General features: G+C 44.7%; 1 protein-coding gene, 1 long non-coding RNA gene and 1 pseudogene across 3 annotated transcripts; 1 reads left to right on the forward strand and 2 right to left on the reverse strand.

Moving 5' to 3' along the window:
* The first annotated feature begins 4,230 nt into the window (after positions 1-4,230).
* Positions 4,231-4,369, forward strand: LOC123109261 (uncharacterized; annotated as a pseudogene).
* Positions 4,370-13,145: 8,776 nt separating this feature from the next.
* On the reverse strand, positions 13,146-16,164 carry LOC123104859 (probable LRR receptor-like serine/threonine-protein kinase At1g51880). Of its 2 annotated transcripts, XM_044526775.1 has the most exons (5): positions 15,990-16,145; positions 15,677-15,810; positions 14,336-14,442; positions 13,695-14,179; positions 13,146-13,467 (listed from the first exon to the last, which is right to left on the reverse strand). In XM_044526775.1, the coding sequence occupies exons 1-4, from the start codon at positions 16,040-16,042 to the stop codon at positions 14,018-14,020; spliced, it is 456 nt and encodes a 151-aa protein (XP_044382710.1). In that variant the 5' UTR covers positions 16,043-16,145; the 3' UTR covers positions 13,146-13,467; positions 13,695-14,017. The 2 variants fall into 2 exon arrangements, 1 of the variants encoding a protein (XP_044382710.1); XR_006450574.1 differs by lacking the exons at positions 13,146-13,467; positions 13,695-14,179; positions 14,336-14,442 and adding an exon at positions 14,665-14,920 and having other exon boundaries at positions 15,990-16,164.
* Positions 16,165-16,615: 451 nt separating this feature from the next.
* LOC123104860 (uncharacterized) lies at positions 16,616-18,158 on the reverse strand. Its single transcript, XR_006450575.1, has 4 exons — positions 18,016-18,158; positions 17,173-17,675; positions 17,032-17,092; positions 16,616-16,852 (listed from the first exon to the last, which is right to left on the reverse strand). It is a non-coding gene; the product is annotated as an uncharacterized lncRNA (long non-coding RNA).
* Between the last annotated feature and the right edge of the window lie 2,583 nt (positions 18,159-20,741).

Here is a 20,741-nt window from a genome sequence, read left to right on the forward strand (position 1 = left end):
TCTGAAAATACTTGTTATCAAAATAGATAAAGAAATATGTATCTAAAACTAAAATACATCTAAATACATCTTCTTTTATCCATTTTAATGACAAATATTTCCAAACGGAGAGAGTATTTTGTATTTTCTTTCTTTTTTTCTTGAAAGGAATCCATGGTGTTCATTAAATCGTGGTGGATTATAAAGATGGATTACGACAGCACACCCAATGGATCCATGAGGACACCTGCCTCAGGAGCATCTCCAGTGCAGTGCCGACCCTCAAATAGCCCGCGTACATCTAAACTATGCGGTTCAAATTTGTGGTGCCATCAAACACGGATCTTTATTGGTCCGCTCGATGGTCCGGACGCTGCTTTTTCCTGCAAACCGGAGATAAAATAGAGGAGCCTCACGGGCGTTTGGACCGCTGCCACGTCCGCGTCTCATAACCGTGGCCCACCCAACAACCCCATCCGCACCTCCCCCTCTTTGCCAGTCCAGAGCACGCAACGGCCGGCATTCATGCCGCCTGATGTGAGCGAACTGTGAATGGCGTTGACCGACGCGACCTTTCGAGAGCCAACTCCGGCCGATGCGTTGCATTGAAACGGCTGAACGTCCTTTCGCATGGCCTGGCCGAGACTTTATAAGTCGTGCTCCGGCACCGTTCACATCGCTCTGCTCATCCTCCCCCCTATTCCTCCACAACTCCGGCGATGGGCAAGTTGTGCGCCTCGGTGCCGGCAGGTGGTGGCTCCGGGGCGGGCTCCGGAGGATCGTGGCGATGCCGGTCTCGAACTCCAGGGTCACCATCCTCGTCGGCGGACAGCTCCTTGATGAAGGCGGAGATTGTCATCTCCTCCGACGGCGAGGAGGACAAGCCACCAAAGCAGAAGTCCACACCGGCGACACATGGCGTGGTGTACGCCGCCACAGACGAGGAGTAGGAGCAGCAGATGGAGCTGACGCTCCGTCGCTCTGTCCTCCACCTGAATGGCCCAGTGGCACTGCCTGGGATGCTTCTCCCCGTGAAGCCGGAGCTTGCATCTCCTCCGTGCAACCACGGAGTCCAACTCGGACGTTGCGTGAAGGAGGAGCCCCTCTCAGCACCGCCCCGACGCGTGACCTAGGAGTGTTGCTCACCGCCGTCCGTGCCCAATGCGATTGCCGCGAAGGCGCGCAGTCGCATTCGACACTACCTCCGCGACGGCTACTGTTCGTCGTCCGAGAGCACCCTAACGGCGCAGGAGTACGCCAACAGGGTGCGGCAACGATAGGATAGGCGCAACGCGATGCGCCGGTCGGAGTCCGCGGACTCCGACATCCCGCTGCCACACATCACGACGGACCCGGGCCCTGGATCGTACCGTTACGACGGCGGAGACGAGAAAGCACCGTCTCCGCCGCCTCGACCGGGAGATGGACAAGTACGTCCAGGAGTGGTCTCTCATCGAGATCGCCGCCGGCAACACCGTCTCCTCCAAGGCCCGCCGCCCTCTACCCCCACCCATGTCGTCGGTGGCCGTGACCGCACTACGCCCGACGCAGGAGGAAGTGGAGAGGATCATCCGCAAGCATCATGCGGCTGCCGGGAAGCCCTGTCGCCACGCCACCCCCTTCCGCGCCCGAAGCCCGATGACAACGACGATGATCGAGGAGCCGCCGACCAGGTCACTGTCAAGTATATGGTAGTGTAGGGTTTAGTTTTTTTTTCAAGTTTTTTAGTTCACCGGACCAAATATCGTTCGATTTTATGTAAAATTATCCTAGCTTAAATGAATATTGCCCGCTTTGTTCATGTTTGAATCAAGTTTGTTCATTTTCATTTAAATTCATTTGAAATGGACCGGTCATATGCAGATAACTTTGGATGTCCGCCTTCGACATTGGTATCCGTGGACTGGTCCCCATGCCGGAGCAAATTTACGAGTCAGTGTTGGACTCTTGGAGATGCCCTAACAATACAGAGACACCACCCGTGATAAGAAAAATGATAAACAACCCCTTAGAGGTCCTTGTGCACAGAAATTCAACCATCGACACTGGACAGGAAGGGGCGAAGGGCGATGAACACTAACAAGAGTACAAGACTTCCAACAAGAAAGATAACCAACGACTCCCTCCGTTTGAACAAACAAGAGGCAAACTTGTGGAAGAGTATTTGTGGCTCTCGGGTGCTAAATATCCCTATATGAATATAGCATTAAAAGGCATATTGAAAAATTTCAAAAAATTCTGAAATTTTAGGATATGAAATCTGGATGCCCGTTGTACACCCGTGTTCAAGGTAATGTCAGTAAAAAGGACAAAGAATTCATATGTGTAGAAAAAAATGTAATGTACTTCCTCCGTCCCACAATATAAGAGCATATTGCAAGTTAACATAGCTTGCAAAAGGCTCTTATATTGTGAGGAGGAGGAAGTATGTCGGACCGTAATTCATGCGCCGTGGATACCACGGGCACCCATTGCCTACGAAAATGAACACGGGTGTACAATGGGCACCCAGGTTTCATATGCTAAAATTTCAGAATTTTTTAAAATTTCCTGATATTTTCTAATGCTATTTTCATATAGGGGTGTGTGGCACCGGATGCTCCAATGCATTTCCCTATAACTTGTTCTCTCTTTTCTCCAAAAGCAAGGTATATAGTCATTTGTGCTAATTAGAAGCCGAGTTCAGTGGGTAGCACTTACATGGACTGGTGGGCCTGAAAGGACCTTGATATGTGTGCGATATTAGTGACGATATCTCTCACATTCATTAGTCATTAATGACGATATCGGAGTGATTTTCTAAGAATTTCTAAGATTATCCCGTTTAAACAACAGTGTGATGAGCATACAAATATCACCCAACACTGGTCCGAAAGAGATACACTAAAGTGATGCAGGTTACTTGTTGTCATTGTCACGCCGGTCTCTGCATGGCTGGTAGCCTCTCAACCCCTTTAAAGAAAAGGGGCTAATGGCCTCTAGATGTTTGGTATGATCCTAGTACCTCCCGACAATTGGTGCCAGAAAAGGGGAAGAACCCCATCTAGTTGTTGCCTTCGCTGCGGTCTCCTCTCCTTTGACACCGAAACTGTAGCATATTGCCTCAGTTAACTCGGCTGCGTGCTCAGCCTTCACTCTTCTTGCTCCAACGCCTCTGCAGGGTTCTACATAGACGAGTCGTCTCTCGTTGAACCGCCCACACGACGTCGTCGGAGGTTGCTGCTGTGGACTTCGCGTGGCGCCGGACGGTTCGCATGGTTCCTGGGGCCAGGCACCCACTGCTTCTTGGTGCAAGAAGATACTCCCTCTGTAAACTAATATAAGAGCATTTAAATTACTACTTTAGTGATTTAAAAGCTTTTATATTAGTTTACGGAGGGAGTATAAGAGAAAAGTGGCAATTACCCCTCAATCCCGTTATGCTGACATATTTGCCCTGCAATCCCCACTCGTCAATTATACTTAGGATGTCTATGGTTGATGTTAAACACGCATTGTAGAGATAGATATAGAGATAGATGTTTAAGTAGTTTCGGTTGACATATCCTCACATATCCTCTGTAATCGAACTCTCCTTTCTTTATCCCTTCTTCTCCAAGTTTGTAATCCCAACAACTTCATGTATGCGCTGTTATTCAGGGAGGTGCGCCCCTGCCATATAAACACGCAACGCGTCTCTCTACCGAGATAAGACGCTTCCCGTATATCGCACATGGTAATCAGAGCCCTTCCTCTCTCCATCTAGCTATCCCGATTCCATCTAGCGCCATAGCCATGTCTTCATCCGGCGCCTCCCAACCTAGCCTCAACGGCCAGGTCATCGAGAAGCTCAACCGCACGAATTACGTGCTCTGGCGCACGCAGGTCACACCCCACCTGCGGGGCGTCGGTGTCTTCGGCTACGTCGACGGCACCTCGCCGGAACCGGCCAGACTCCACGTCACCAAGGACAAAAACGGCAAGGAGACTTCTGAGCCCAACCCTCTCCACCCACTTTGGATCAAGGAGGACCAACAGGTGCTCGGCTATTTGCTGAGTACGCTGTCCAGGGAGGTCTTGGTCGCGGTCACCTCGATCACCACGGCGCGTGAACTTTGGTTGGCTCTGGCGGGCATGTTCTCGTCCCAATCCCTCAGCTGCGTCAACAACATCCGAACTGCGCTCATCAACGCGCAGAAGGGCAACCAGTCCGTTGCCTCCTATTTCGCCTCCCTCCGCGGCCTCGCTGATGAGCTCGCCGCCGCCGGAAAACCCATCCAGGACGACGAGTTGATCTCGTACATCCTCCATGGCCTGGACGTCGACTACCAGCCGCTCGTCTCCGCCCTCGACGCCCGCGTCACGCCTGTCACCCTCGATGAGCTCTATGCCATGCTGAGTAACTTCGATCAGCGCATGGCCCAATTTCATGGCTCCTCCGGCGGCTTCAAGTCCTCGGTCAACGCCGCATCTCGCGGTCGTGGTCGCGGTCGTGGCTCTCCCCGCGCCAAAGGGCGGCCTGGAGGCACCATCAACGGTGGTGGCTCCTCCAACTCCCGCGGCAGCCGCTCCCCCAACTCCAAACCTCGTCGTGGCGGCAGCTCTGCCAGGTCTCGTCCGGATGCCCCTCGCCGTCAGATCTGTGGCAAGCTTGGGCACACGGCCAAAGACTGCTGGTACCGCTACGATGAAGACGACTACGACTCCCAAGACGAGGACAAAGTTGCTGCAGCTGCGGATGGCTCCTACGGCGTCGACACCAATTGGTACGTCGACAGTGGGGCTACTGAACACATCACCAGCGAGCTCGAGAAGGTGACCACGTGGGAGAAATACCGCGGCAAGGACCAGATCCACACTGCCAATGGTGCAGGTATGAGGATTCGTCACGTTGGTCATACAGTTATTAAAACTCCCCATCGCAACTTTCATCTAAATAAAATTTTGCATGTCCCTAGTGCTAGTATGAATCTTCTCTCCGTTCATAGAATTGCCATTGATAATCATGTCTTTCTCGAGTTTCATCCTTCTTTCTTTTTGATCAAGGATCAGGCAACGAAGAAAGTGCTTTATCGAGGTAGATGCGTTCGAGGGCTCTACCCATTGCTTCCGGAGTGTCAAAGATTCAATAAACGAGCCTACGGTGTTGCCAAGATTTCGTCAACCCGATGGCACGATCAATTAGGCCATGCCTCTTTTTCTTTAGTTGAAAGATTGCTTAGGAAAAATAAGCTCCCATTTGTTGGTGAGCGCAATATTGAAACAGTTTGTGATTCATGTCAACGTGCTAAGAGTCATCAGTTACCCTATCCTCTATCAACTAGTGTGTCTACAAAACCATTGCAATTAATTTTTTCTGATGTTTGGGGTCCTGCCCCTAGCTCTGTTGGTCGACACACTTACTATGTGAGCTTTATAGATGACTACAACAAATATTCCTGGATATATCTTCTTAAGAAACGATCCGACGTCTTTCAAGTCTTTCAAAACTTTCAAGCTCTCGTTGAGCGCAAGTTTGACAACAAGATTATTGCTGTTCAATCAGACTGGGAGGGGGGGAGAGTACGAAAAGTTGAACTCTTTCTTCCAAAATCTTGGTATTTCTCACCATGTATCATGCCCTCACGCTCACCAACAAAACGGCTCTGCAGAACGTAAACACCGACACATTGTTGAGGTAGGACTAGCCCTCTTAGCCGGCGCCTCCATGCCCCTCAAGTTTTGGGATGAGGCTTTCCTCACGGCTGTCCACATCATCAACATGCTTCCTAGTCGTGTTATCAATAATGAGACTCCAGTAGAGAGGCTTCTTCATGTCAAACCTGACTACAAGTCACTTCGTGTGTTTGGTTGTGCGTGTTGGTCCAATCTTCGTCCCTACAATAATCGTAAGCTCATGTTCCGCTCAAAGCAATGTGCTTTTCTTGGCTATAGTCCACTTCATAAAGGTGTCAAGTGCCTTGACATCTCCATCGGCCGTGTCTATATCTCTAGAGATGTGGTCTTTGATGAAACCAAATTTCCTTTTGCTGATCTTCATCCTAATGCCGGCGCTAGACTTCGTCAAGAAATACTTCTTTTTCCATCTCATCTATCTGGCCTTGATCACGGGGGAGAAAATAATTGTGATGATCCAATGATGACTAACCCTCCTAACCATGCACATGAGCTTTGTGATGATGCAGGAGAAAACGGAAGTGAAAACAGAGAAGAAAATGATGCACAAATCAATCCCCAAGTGCCATATTTCATGTGTCACGAGGAGGGGAGCAAATCTGCCTCGGAGTGCGCTGGATCCGCCTCGGGATCGCTGCAGGAGCAGCAACACAGGCAATCTGCACCGGGATCCGCGCAGGCTGACACGTCAGAATCGACAGCGGGTTCGCCCGCTCGTGCGACCGACAGCGACTTCGCGCGTGCCACGCGCCTGTCCGCAGCTGGAGGCGACCCCGCGCCAGCTCCTCTCCACTCAGCGCTCGACACCTGGCAGCGCCCAGGTGGTCGAAGCGGCAGGCGTTTTCCAGACGAATTGCGCTGCTACAAGCGGCGCATCGAGACGCGGCTGACGGGCGCTGAATCCGGTGCTGATTCGCGCGGGCCCGCGCAATCATGTGCTCCTGATGAGCCAATCAGGAGGCTGGGATCTTCTGCGGTGCCTACAACATCTGGGTCGCGGGGCGAAGCCACAGAGGATCCGGGGCGAAGCCACAGAGGATCCGGGGCGAGCACGAGGCGAATCTGCCTCGGAACTTGCAGCGCCCAGAACTCCTGTTCCTGATTCAGGATCTTCTGTGGCCACAGATCTGGCTGCACCATCACAACGACAAACTCGGTTGCAACAAGGTGTGATCAAGCCTGTTGATTATAGACATATAACAAAATATGGCCTAGTTTGTTCCGTAGGTGAACCAGGTGAGCCAAGAACACTTGAGGAAGCACTCGGTGATGAAAAGTGGGAAAAGGCAATGAAGGAAGAATATTTGGCACTTGAGAAAAATAACACATGGCATCTAGTCCCTCCACAGCAAGGTAAGAATCTTATTGATTGCAAATGGGTCTTCAGAATAAAAAGGAAATCTGATGGAACCATTGATCGATACAAGGCAAGACTTGTTGCCAAGGGTTTTAAGCAACGGTATGGAATAGATTATGAGGACACCTTTAGTCCTGTTATTAAAGCTGCAACCATACGTCTTGTTTTGTCCATTGCTGTGTCTAGGGGTTGGAGTCTCAGGCAGCTAGACATACAGAACACGTTTTTTGTATGGTGTTCTGGAAGAGGAAGTATACATGAAACAACCTCCTGGGTTTGAAAATGAACAAGCACCCTCATTTGTATGCAAACTTGACAAAGCACTGTATGGGTTAAAGCAAGCACCAAGGGCATGGTATTCACGCCTTTGTCATAAAATGCAGACACTCGGTTTTGTTCCTTCCAAGTCTAATACTTCACTGTTCATTTACAATAAATTGAACACATCCATATTTGTTCTCATTTATGTTGATGACATTATTGTTACAAGTTCATCTAATGAAGCAATAATTGCATTATTGAAGGACTTGAGCACAGATTTTGCTCTTAAGGATCTTGGAAATCTTCATTATTTCCTAGGGATTGAAGTGAAGAAACATGATGATGGACTTCATCTCTCCCAGGAAAAATATGCCACTGATTTGGTAAAAAAGGCTGGCTTGCAAGGTTGTAAACCCTCACCCACTCCTTTGTCAAGTTCTGAAAAACTGTCTCTTACAGAAGGTACACCTCTAAGCAAAGAGGACAGCACTAAATACATGAGCCTAGTTGATGCATTGCAGTACTTAACTTTGACAAGGCCTGATATTTCTTTTGCTGTCAACAAAGTATGTCAGTTTCTTCATGCACCCACCACTGTTCATTGGACTGCTAGTAAACGTATATATAGTTCGATATGTTAAAAATACTTTGAGCATTGGTCTTAATTTCAGCAAGTCACCATCTACCTTGGTTAGTGCCTTCTCTGATTCTGATTGGGCAGGCAGTCTGGATGATAGACGCTCCACTGGTGGCTTTGCAGTCTTTTTTGGTCCTAACCTGATATCATGGAGTGCAAGGAAACAGGCAACTGTGTCTAGATCAAGTACAAAGGCAGAATACAAAGCATTGGCAAATGCAACAACAGAAATTATATGGGTTCAATCTATTCTTAAAGAACTTGGTGTGAAAAACACCAAGGCCCCATGTTTGTGGTGTGATAATCTTGGTGCTACCTATCTATCTACTAATCATGTGTTTCATGCAAGGACAAAACACATAGAGATAGATTTCCACTTTGTCAGAGAAAGGGTTGCTAACAAGCAACTTGACATTCGGTTTGTGCACTCTAGAGATCAAGTTGCTGACGGGTTTACCAAGGCTTTGCCCACACGGAGTTTTGAAGACTTTAAGCATAATCTCAACTTGATGAAGTTGTGATTAAGGGAGGGTGCTAAACACGCATTGTAGAGATAGATATAGGGATAGATGTTTAAGTAGTTTCGGTTGACATATCCTCACATATCCTCTATAACCGAACTCTCCTTCCTTTATCCCTTCTTCTTCAAGTTTGTAATCCCAACAACTTCATGTATGCGCTGTTATTCAGGGAGGTGCGCCCCTGCCATATAAACACGCAACACGTCCCTCTAACGAGGTAAGACGCTTCCCGCATATCGCACAGTTGAATGTCTGTCTATAATATAGATGACATGTTTGGCTTTGAGCTCGCAATTTTGTTGTTGGGCTTGAATTCGTATCCCCGATGCATCCCATTCATAGGCTACTAACATCCAATCTCACAATGGACTATACTAATACACTCCACTCACCATCATCCCCATGTACCCAGCTAGTTAATCTCTCTTCTACATCCAACCCAATTGTGCCAGCTAGACAAGAGATGTTGATTGGCGAGCATATATCATGTAACCACCCTACCGTAAAGAGAAGACAATAAATTGTAATGAAGTTTGAGCTACTCCTATGTCTTACCATTAAAGGTACAATTGTGAGTGTCGGTCCATACTACATAGAACTAGTTGACATGGCGGATTGCAGCAGTAGCAATGCAAGTAGGTTCAAGGAGCAGCTAGAGTTTACTCATCAACAATTTATCGCTGATATATACTATTATGTAACTATTGAGACATTTTACGGTGCATCAACTTATATGGATCGTTTATTTCTGCTCGTTGTACGGCCGAGATGAGCCAATACTACACCAAATTTCTGGTAGTATATTAAGGGGTTGTTTGGTTGGTGTCTTAAATTGCCAAAGTTATCCAGCCACACTTGTGGCGCGCCGCAGAGTGTGGCGGCCAAAACCAGCGCCACACTTTTGGCGAGAAAATCTGCTGCAAAACACACTGCAGGTTGTGGCAAGCCTAACCTTAGTAGGAAACCAAACGACAGCTTAGGTAGTTGTGGCGCACCGCACCTTTGGCGTGGCAAGGTGCGGCCGGCAACCAAACATCCCCTAACTAATCAGGGGCATTTTGGGTAGTTCACATTTATTCATCCCAGGTAGGTAATTTACTCATCCCGCACTGCACATTTCCCGTCGCCATCGCCGGTCGCCCCATCCAGCCTGCCCTGCACTAGCACGGTGGCACCCCGTCCTTGCCTAGCCGGCCGGCATCGGCGGCAAGATGCCCTGCATTTCTTGTTCCTTTCTTGCCTGCCGGATCTGGAGTTGGTAACCAGCTGAGACTCGAAGGCGAGTCGTCACCCCGGCCGCATGCCCCGTCGACGTCACGGCCCTCCCCACCGCCGACCTCAGTGAGTTCGTGGAAGGTACGTGCCCGCTCCACCCTAGTGAAAAAGCTTTATTAGTAGTAGTGAAAGAGCAATGAGATGTCGAGATCATGCCATCAGCTAAAAACTGACCATGCCCATGAAGCCATGATGATTGACGAGGACCTTGCACTAGTAGAAAAAGGGTCATTTGTCCCGGTTCTAGAGGGCCTTTAGTCCCGGTTCTGAAACCGGGACTAAAGGGTCATTACTAAAGCCTCCCCCTTTAGTCCCGGTTCTTACATGAACCGAGACTAAAGGCCGTCCACGCGGCCGTTGTCTGGAGCTCCACCTTTAGTCCCGGTTGGTAACACCAACCGGGACTAAAGGTATTTTTACGAATTTTTTTACCAACCGGGACTAAAGGTATTTTTACAATTTTTTTTTGATTTTTTTAATTTCTGAATTATTTTCCAATTTAATCTCTAATCACCCCTCATTACCGCTCTATTTAACCTCTAATCTCTAATCACCCCTCGTCATTTCAAATCATCTAACTTCCTGGCCGGTCACACATCTTCTCACTACTCCAGCCTGAGCACGCTTAACTTCCGGGTTCTATTCCCCCTCGTTTCCAAGTTTGCACTTCTTGTTTTCCTAACAGTAGTAAGATGTCAATCCTATTCACCCTCAGGAGTTTAGCTTGAGCATGAAGTCACATGTTTCACTGTTTGAGTTTGAAACTATTATTCTAAAAAACAATAATTATTTAGTAACACTAATATTTCTTAAATAAGTAGTTTGACCACAGTTTGACCAAAATTCAAAAAATTGAAATAATTATTTAGTAACACTAATATTCTTGAATAATTATGTAGTAACACTAATATTTCTTGAATAAGTAGTTTGACCACAGTTTGACCAGATTTGACCAAAATTCAAAAATACTGTAATAATTATTTAGTAACACTAATATTCTTGAATAGTTATTTAGTAACACTAATACTTCTTGAATAAGTAGTTTGACCAAAGTTTGACCTGATTTAACCAAAATAAAAAAAATTGAAATTTGAGCATAACTTTTTTCCTTTTAGAATTTGAGGATTCTAAAAATTTGTAAACAGGTCGTAGGCTGTCAAAATCGGATGCGGATTTTCGTGCTGAACATTTTGATATATTATACGTTTTTTGGACATCGTATGCAAAAGTTATAGCCGTTTTACTTTTTCATGACACTTTTTTGCAAAATATGTCCAAATTTAAATTTTTTTAATTTTCCTAACTAGTAGATGTAGTAATATAACTACATCTCGAAGAATTTTATTTTTTGAAGTTTTTATCATTTTCTTTTGCTTTTTACAAAACTGAAAAGGCGATCCACAAGGGAGGGGGGAGGGGGGGTAGAGTTTGAAAATGGGACCTTTAGTCCCGGTTTGACACATCTACTAGTCCCGGTTCGTGTCTCAAACCAGAACTAAAGGGCTCATTTGAACCGGAACTAATGCCTTTAGCCGCACAACTGGGACCAATGCTCACATTAGTCCCGGTTCGTGACTGAACCGGGACTAATGGGCTTATCTGGCCCGAATGAAAGCCCTGTTTTCTACTAGTGTTGTTCAACCCGTCCCAGGCATGACTCGCTAATACTGGAACACGATGCTATATCATGGCTAGAACTCTATTGAATTCTCGTCTTAGACATCATGTCATGTGCCTTCTTTTCGGAAAACGATAGCTAATTAAGTTGCTACATCGAGATGGCAGCGATGGCGGCGGCTGCAGCTGTAGCGGCATCGAGATGGCGGGGCACCGGGAGGATTGCAAGCGGCGTCGGAATGGCGGAGCTCTTGAAGGCGGCGGCCTACAGGCACAGTCAGGAGACTACAGGCTGCGTCCGGTGATTATTGCCAGCGTTGGGCTGGCTGATATTGGGGACGGTGGCCTGCAGAGGCATCGGCTGTGATTAATTAGACGAAACATATTTTCATTAATTAGATGAATCGCGTTATTGTTGAACCTGGGAAAAGACAACTCTATCCCTAATAGAAAATCTGATGGACTCATGTTGATCGTTGGCTTAACTTTAATAATACCCGTTATAACGAGTAGTATGATGTATCGTAAAAAGTCTCTAACTATTATATAGCGATGTACTGTGTATCAACATTCAGTTAGTTATTCCAGCCTTTCAAGTAAAACAATATAATGTTACATATAATGTGAGTAAATTGTTTCATGTAGCATTACACAGTTGAAAAATGCCAAACAAGTATCATTAACTCATGGACGCATGTGATATGACAACCTTACAAACTAGCTATACGGATCAAATGATCAAGTCAAGTCCGTGCGTTTTTGCACGCAAAGAAAAAAAAACTGTAGGTACTTTCCGGAACAAGTTACATGTAGGTTGTCCTCAAACATTGAGTGTGCAAGGCATTAGACGACTAGTAGAGCAGTACTATTTGTAAATACTAGATGACCCGTTGCGCCAATGGCGCAAAGGCCGAATGCAAGCTAAGTATTGAAAGAGTATGCACTAAAATATATAAACACAAAATGAAACATGTGGAAATAAGTACAGACTGATGATAGATAGATGGTTGCTTATGATACATGTTTTCTAAGAAGCTTACGGACGATCATTTACAATGTGATGAGCAAGGCATGTACATAGCCAGAGATATGTTAGACAGATGATCATTTACAATGTGATGAGCAAGGCATGTAGATAGCCGGAGATATGTTAGACAGATGTATCGCTGGACGATCAGAACAACTTCTCTGAGCCAACTCTTCATAGTAGTAATACTAAGTCATGTAGCAAAGGACTCTTGTGATCTGCTTAGATTAGATAGACAATCATGCAGAGGCCTTTGGACGTGCACTTGAAGGCGGAAGCATATGTTCTTTCATCATGGTTGTTCCAAAAGCATACCACACAACAGTCTAAACAGCAAATAATCGACAATTAAATGCACAGAATGGTCTTAAGGGATTACATAAGATCCAAAAGGATGATAAACATAGAAGTCTTAGTAGGCATCTATACTAATGATAAGTTATATAACAAGGGGCTCTTGCAACTTGCTTATATTGAGTAGACGATCAGGCACAGTCCCTTGGAAGTGCATTTTAAGGCAAAAGCATATACTCACCCTTCGTTCATGCTAGATGACCCGTTGCGCTGATGGCGCAAAGAGCAAGAGCGATCCAAGCATTCAAACCATGCACGTAAGAATATTTAGAGACCAGTGATCAACAAAAGGCATCAATGTTGTGGTCTTCAAGAGAAGATTGGCATCTTTTGTCCCTATTTCCACAACTGATTCAATTGAAGAACTAAATGCAACATCTTAGGGCCATATGCTTAATAGCATAGAAAGGGGAGCACTAATGATCGAAAAGCAAGTGCATATGTGTTTGTAGTGAAAAGAGATGCGTGACAACTATCTCTAATCTCATTATAACGTCACTATGCAATGCAGAAACCATAACCAGAATTATTCATATCTGAAACAAATACCAAACACTAAAATTAAACAAAAACATCATTGCCTAATCAGTTTTTCTAGGTTTACTTTGCTGGCCTAACATGACCCAATCAGAAAATAAGAATGAACTTGCTGGAAGGCTATAGGAAATGATTTGATGTTGAGATATTGATTACGGTTGCAACCCTCATTGTTGCATGTCTCTGCCCTGCCCTCGCCTTGGGACAACCTCCAGTGCAGCCATGCCCTCCCTCGCTTCCGGTGCTCCTGTCAAAAAGCCTTCCCCTCTAAGTGATAAATATGATGATAGAGAACACAACTACCCGTTGCTAAAAATTGTGCAGCTATAATAGTCAGAAAGACTTGACAACAAAAAGCTGAAGGAACCACATGTTAAAAAAAAGCTAAAGGGGAACTAAAGCACAACTACCCATTGCTGCAACATAGAAACTGGAGATACAACAATATTATTCTTAAGGTGAAATATTACTCACAACAGCAATATGCAGATTCATTAAAATCGAATACCATAGTTATCTGTAACATGTAGCAACACTTGAGCTGCAAAATCATCCATTTATCTTGTCGTGAAGGCTACAACTTTATTACTTGAGAATCATCATTCATTCCTCCATGCGTGTGCAAATTTCAGTGACTACTGACCCCAGTCTCCAACAGGAGCAGTTAAGAGGGGAAACATTTTTTTCCAACTTGATCACAATAGTTTACGTGCAGCCAACTTTCACTGAATTTATCTGTTCCCATCTCCCCCTCGAAAAGACATGTTCAAATACCAAACAACAGTAATAGTAAATAGTCACATGCCTTGTTGTTTGTAAGTATCAACGCACTTGTTGCACGAAAGAGCAATGCAAATTAGCAATTTATACTCGTAGACAAGAGTTGAGTGGTGTCCATCCTTGTAGTGGCTAACCAGATTGACCAAGTTCCTGTGATGAACTCTTATTAGATGTAGAGCCTGAAATGCAATTCAGAGTAGTTCTGTCAATAAGTGACCAGAGTGTTTGGCAAAATGGAGAGATTATTTGGGAAAATTGATTTGATCCAGACGGAAGGGAAAAATAAAACATGCATAAGAATAAGAGGAGAGGAGAGGAGCGGGAAGAAAGCTAACCTCTGCCAAGAACTCATTAACCCCATGAGATGATGATTCTAAGCGTGTTTTGACTGCAACTGGGGTTCCATCTTCCAAGTAGCCAAAATAGACTACTCCAAACTGACCTTTACCAATGGACATCTCAAAGTTATTTGTGATGGTCGTTCTTTGTAACTGAACTGACAGTTACCGATTGCATAGAGACAACATCTCTATTATCTTCTTTTGAGTTATTTCCATTCAACGGTCCGACAGAAGGATCCGCGTAGGTGTACTATACTATTAGCAACCAAGAACACGACTCACTATATTTTCTTGAACAATAATTAGACAAGTACTTGGTTTCCAGTCAATAGAAATCACCATTTTCAGTTATTCTTGCAAAGGCACAGGGTAACAATTACGACCACAACCAAAAGTACAGAAAATACAACGGTAGCCATTCGAAGCCAATATAAATGAGCTCCCGGATGGTGGCGTCGACGGCGTCAAGTTTGGCTTTAGGCGTGAGCATCTTCACCTCCTACACGATCAACCTCTACTTATAATAATCCGAAGATTGGGGTCATAGCGGACGCAACCGAGTTTGTGCCGCTGCAACAACTATATCTACTTCATCAATTAAAATTACTTTATCAATTAAACATACTTCATCGATTAGAAAGTGAAAACAAACAGTCTGCATTGGACATGTAAAAATTCTCTTCATATATCTCAAGCTGTTGCACCATATAAAAAGAAATGTTATAAGTAAACTGAAGGGTGAGTTTGTATGTTGATGCGTCCCTGATGAGATAATTTGGCTCAAATGGCAAATACAGATCAAGAAACTGAGCATACAAAATTTTATAGCTCAAGGGCCTATAAAATGTCGCCATACTCTAGCATGCTTGAAAAAATTATACTTAATCAATGTGACAATATCCGGTCCTTGTAGAACGGAACTAATTCTATACATATTACCCAAACACAGGGCATCAATGTCATGTATAAGAGAATAATTAACAATCGATGAATGTTGGAGGCATAGCAATGCTATGTTTGGAAAGCCAGAGATTGGGGCAAAACAGTCATTGGCAGCAAATAATGAGGCGCCTTAAAAAGTATTTCTACATACTCAACTTCATCATGATCTTCTGTTACTATTGGCACCGTAACAAACAAACAAATTTTCCTTTTTGGAGAAATTAAGGAAATCTATAGTAATTTTATAATACGGAAGTTCATAGCAATCAAACATCAAGATGCAAGCTTGCCATTTTAAAATATATACACCAGTACACCATGGCTATTTTAGATATTCAGTTATATTCAAAAAAGCATGACGCGTGTTCAACTTGTTACTGAAAAGGATCTCACCTTGTTCCAGCAGAACATGTAATGATCCATAATAAATATAATAAATGTTCACTGAGTTCATTGGTTCAGGTATCGTGGTTCCACATGATGGTGATGCATAAGAACGTTTCTTTTTTGAGAATTTAGTAGCAAACCTGCAATGCACAAAAAGATCAAATGGTTAGCAAACCTGATGTTCGTCCTGAAGCTAGTTCAGCAAGAGAGAACATTTAGCAACAAAAGTATAAACTTCTTTTAGAAGCTTGCAGCGAGCATGCAATGCATTGCAATGAACAATATAAAAAAAACATGAGGCGTGTGTTTAGATGGTTACTGGAAAAAGGACCTCACAGTGTTCCAACGGAACATGTAGTGATCTATAAACATAGTCGATGTTATCTGGATTCCTTGGTTCAGATCTCATGGCTCAACAGGACGGTGCTGCAAAAGCATGATTTTTTTGAGAAATTAGTACCAAACCTGCAATGCAATCAGATTGTCAGCAAACCTGCCATACGACCGGAAGATAGTTTGCGGCTATTGTTATAGCATAAACAAAAGCAGAAAGGAATGCCATAATTAAATGACAACTTAATGTTCAAACATCACACCAACGATAGGTAGAAATAAGAGTGTATCTGTAACAGTACATGTCCCCAATGACTGGCTGAGTCATGTTCCTCCACTTCTTCAAGTTTCTTGAAATTTCACCTATTTTTCATTGCTTCAATATTAATTATCAAGGGAATGGGACTATGATGAACAACCGAGCACTAAAGTTTAATACGAACAGCCTTCCACAAAGCAGATTGAAGGTATACAAGCACAAACAGCACACATGCATGTAATATTTTGATGGACTTATATTATGTATTTAGTTATCAAATTGCACCTTAATCCAACTATATCGGCCATGGGTCTCCCCCTTTTTGAAAAGCACCCAGAAAACTGGATATAAAAATAACATGTATAGATCCATACGGAAAGCAAACAGAAAACTAATGTAAACTAACTTATCTGAAAAGGAGAAAAAGCAATATTCAATTCAGTTGTTTGTTAATCGCTCTGTACCAAAGAGTGTTGGAAATAAAAAGAAAGGAGAAAGCAGGGAAGATGCCACCATGAGAACCAAATCGATCCAGAATATGTTTTTCTCATGTCAGTCTCCTCCCTCCTCCGTGGCTAATACTCCTCATGCTGGCCAAAACAACAAATCAAAGCATCAAAGTTAGAAACTAAAGAGAGAGAGAGAGACGGTAGGGAAGATACCACATAGAAAAACTAAATCGAACCACCATACTCTGTTTTTAGCAAGCACCATACCAAGACGAAATATGTTAAAGAAAAATAGGAAAAAGAATATACTATATACTCACCGCTACCATTCTTTGTAATCCCCCCAAAAAATAACACTCTTCTCTCCCCCTTAGAAATAGCCTGATGCCAAAGGGATCATAGTTAAGCACTATAGTGTAATACCAGTGAAAATATTTACTGAAGTATCAAAAGCACCATACCTAGGGCAGGGAAATCTGTGCAAATTTGACATAAGAGAGTGTAGACTTGTCTTGAATAAAACAATTATATGAGATGTGCCTTCTTCCTATTGCCATTCAGTCAACCATGTCGCCACTGTCCTCACAAACTGGAACTCCCCTGCCTCCCTTTTCCACTCATACATGACCAAAGAAAACCATGAACATAGCCAAACCAGATCAGATCCGGGCTCAATTCACGCAAATGCATATACAAAAATCTTAAGAATGCACAAAGAGCTTTTAGATATGCACCACCTGGGGGCATTCATAGAAGGTGAAGTTTTGAGATAAACTTGGAAACTAAGCATCTGAGATCAGTAATAATAACATAAAGAAAATCCATAATCTAATTAATTAGTCAGTAAGAGAACGATCTATGTGAGCCACCTTTAATCGATGAATTAGGGAGAGCTTCCATGTTTGCTTTTAGCAAGTTCAGAAAATGCTTTGCTGTACTGTTCGGCAATGCTCAGGCTGGCAGCCTACAAATTAGAAGCAGACATATATGTTTTGTTAGGCAAAAAGGAAAAAGAAGGTCGATCGCTCGCTGTAGCTTCGTTGATTAGTTTGGCGAAATTAGAGTACTCGTTGCAAAGAACACTTCACTTTTTCAGGTCGCGACAAGTGGTGCACATGCAACACGTCACTTGTCGCAACATGTGAGTTTTCTCTTTTTTCGTAGATCCGTTTATTCAAAATGTTTTATCTTTTAAACCGTGAAGCAGACATATATGTTTTGTTAGGCAAAAAGGAAAAAGACAATCAAAATCTTATTTGAAGGAAGAACTCCTCCATCGAGATTTTACAAGAAATATGTGATACCTTGGTGTTGCGTTCAGATTTGAACTACTCAGAGACCTGGTGCCCACACTGTAAAACAAACTAATCCGTCAGCACTGATGGAGAGCAACACGGGTTGGGAGTGAGTCACCACCGTCGGTTACGTTGTGAGCGTCCGCGGGCTAAGAGCATCATGGCCAGGCTGAGCTGTGCATAGTACGACGGTGTGGGGCGACGAAGATCAGGAGCAGTGTAGCTTGGGAGAGGGCCGCTTCTATCGGCGGCTTGAGGGCGTCATGGCTGGGCCGCTGGAAGAAGCCGAAGCGACTCATGTCTGACGCATTCGCCAGCATCGTCGCCAGTTGTGGCTGCTGCTCTCCTCCTTCCGTCGATGACGAGGGAGCAGGTGTCTTGACTGCAATCTATATCTGCAGTTGAACATTATTACTTCAATGCAAACAAAAACAAAGAAAGGTATCCAAGTAGAACAATTATCTTTCTACAACCATCACTTCTATCTTCCAACAGAATGAGAAAATATCTTGAATTAAAGTAACAATGATCTTGAAGCAAAATGCATGAAGTTGGTGTCAACCTGATGCATGTAACAGATACTGGATCCTCTCTCGTTTGGTATTCCCTCACAGCCTTACTGATCTTTCATCAAACACCTTGCAGGCATAGATAAAAAAGTATTTGCACATGTAAATAGATGAGCTGAAGAGAGAGGGCAGGAGGCAAGGGGGAAAGCCAGGTGTGGCATCTTCTGCTTTTCCATGGCCGCCTGCACCTCGGTGCGGCAGCTGCCCTCTGACAGACAGAGGGAGAGATGTAGAGGGATAGAGAGGGACTCACCAACGCGCGGAGCTTGGCAGCCAAAACGGAAGGGAAGCCGGCCCCAATGACCTCCTCCGCCTTCTATGCTAGTCACCACCACTCGCTCCCGCGCGAGATGCAGGAGAGCGCACACGAGGCAGCCGCAGCTCGGCCTCTCCATCTTCTCCGGCCGCTACAAACCATGGTGGAAGGTGGGCGGACGAGCTCCGCTCCATCTTCTCCGCCCCCCGCGGGGAGAGAATGGAACGGGTAGGTCGAGATGGAGGAACGCCAGTCGTCTCCGGATGCGGCGGCTCTAGCGAGATGGGAAGAGTGGAGGGAGGCGGCAGCTGCGCTGGGAGTAGAGAGCGCCGAGCGGGGAAGGAGGGAGGCAGGGGACCGCTCCGACCCGGCCGCCCTCCATGGGGTCGCCACCGAGGCGCGCGGATGGAGGAGGAGACGAGGACGCGGCGGCACAGATGGAGGAGGAGGCGAGGAGGCGGCACGGAGGAGGAGGCGAGGACGCGACTAGGGTTCGTGGGGAAGACGCGGTCTGCGCGGTCTCGCTCCTGCCAGCGCTGCCTGCCTTTTTGACCCGCTGGAAAGACTAAAATGCCCTTGGCCCATTGAAAAGACTAAAATGCCCTCGGCGGGATGCAGAATTTACAAGCGGTGGCATAGCGATTATATGAGGCGAATTGGAGGGCGCGGTCGTGACTACGAGTCTAGGAGGGTTTATATGTTCAATGTACTCACACCTGGTAGTCAAGTATGCACAACTGTTGAATTGCTTGGCTCTGAAGTACTCCCTCCATCCAGAAATAATTATTGGAGAAATAAATAAAAATAAATGTATCACGAACTAAAATATATTTAGATATATCTATTTCTCATACAAGTATTTTTTAGAACGCAGGGAGTATTTCGTACGATCATCGAGGTTTGCACACATGAAACAAAAAGTGTACCTCGTCAGCCATCCTTGGCCTAGCTAGTGGAAATTGATGGTATTCTTGATTCCTTATTCATATAAGTTACTCCCTCCGTTCACAAATATAAGATGTCTTAGATATTTCAATATGGACTAAATACAGACTAAAATAAATAAACAAACACACTAAAATACGTCTATATATATTTAAATTAGAAAAGAAAATTCAAACATCTTATAATAATGAACGGAGGGAGTGAAGGAAATATGCCCTAGAGGCAATAATAAATTTATTATTTATTTCCTTATATCATGATAAAAGTTTATTATTCATGCTACAATTGTATTAACCGGAAACATAATACATGTGTGAATACATAGACAAACAGAGTGTCACTAGTATACCTCTACTTGACTAGCTCGTTAATCAAAGATGGTTATGTTTCCTAACCATGGACAAAGAGTTGTCATTTGATTAACGGGATCACATCATTAGTTGAATGATCTGATTGACATGACCCATTCCATTAGCTTAGCACCCGATCGTTTAGTATGTTGCTATTGCTTTCTTCATGACTTATACATGTTCCTATGACTATGAGATTATGCAACTTCCGTTTGCCAGAGGAACACTTTGTGTGCTACCAAACGTCACAACTTAACTGGGTGATTATAAAGGAGCTCTACAGGTGTCTCCAAAGGTACATGTTGGGTTGGCGTATTTCGAGATTAGGATTTGTCACTCCGATTGTCGAAGAGGTATCTCTGGGCCCTCTCGGTAATGCACATCACTGAAGCCTTGCAAGCATTGCAACTAATGAGTTAGTTGCGGGATGATGTATTACGGAACGAGTAAAGAGACTTGCCGATAACGAGATTGAACTAGGTATTGAGATACCGACGATCGAATCTCGGGCAAGTAACATACCGATGACAAAGGGAACAACGTATGTTGTTATGCGGTCTGACCGATAAAGATCTTCGTAGAATATGTAGGAGCCAATATGAGCATCCAGGTTTC

Source organism: Triticum aestivum, chromosome 5A (genome assembly GCF_018294505.1).
Source record: "Triticum aestivum cultivar Chinese Spring chromosome 5A, IWGSC CS RefSeq v2.1, whole genome shotgun sequence".
In the NCBI taxonomy this organism is placed as follows: domain Eukaryota; kingdom Viridiplantae; phylum Streptophyta; class Magnoliopsida; order Poales; family Poaceae; genus Triticum; species Triticum aestivum.

Bases quoted from the DNA above. Each gene is read 5' to 3' on its own strand.
- LOC123104859 (XM_044526775.1), bottom strand. From the start codon at position 16,042: ATGTTTATAGATCACTACATGTTCCGTTGGAACACTGTGAGGTCCTTT. The intron at 15,811-15,989 runs GTAACCATCTAA...TGTGCATTGCAG, and splicing joins ACTGTGAGGTCCTTTTTCCA to GTTTGCTACTAAATTCTCAA. The intron at 14,180-14,335 runs GTTAGCTTTCTT...ATTGCATTTCAG, and splicing joins TTAATGAGTTCTTGGCAGAG to GCTCTACATCTAATAAGAGT.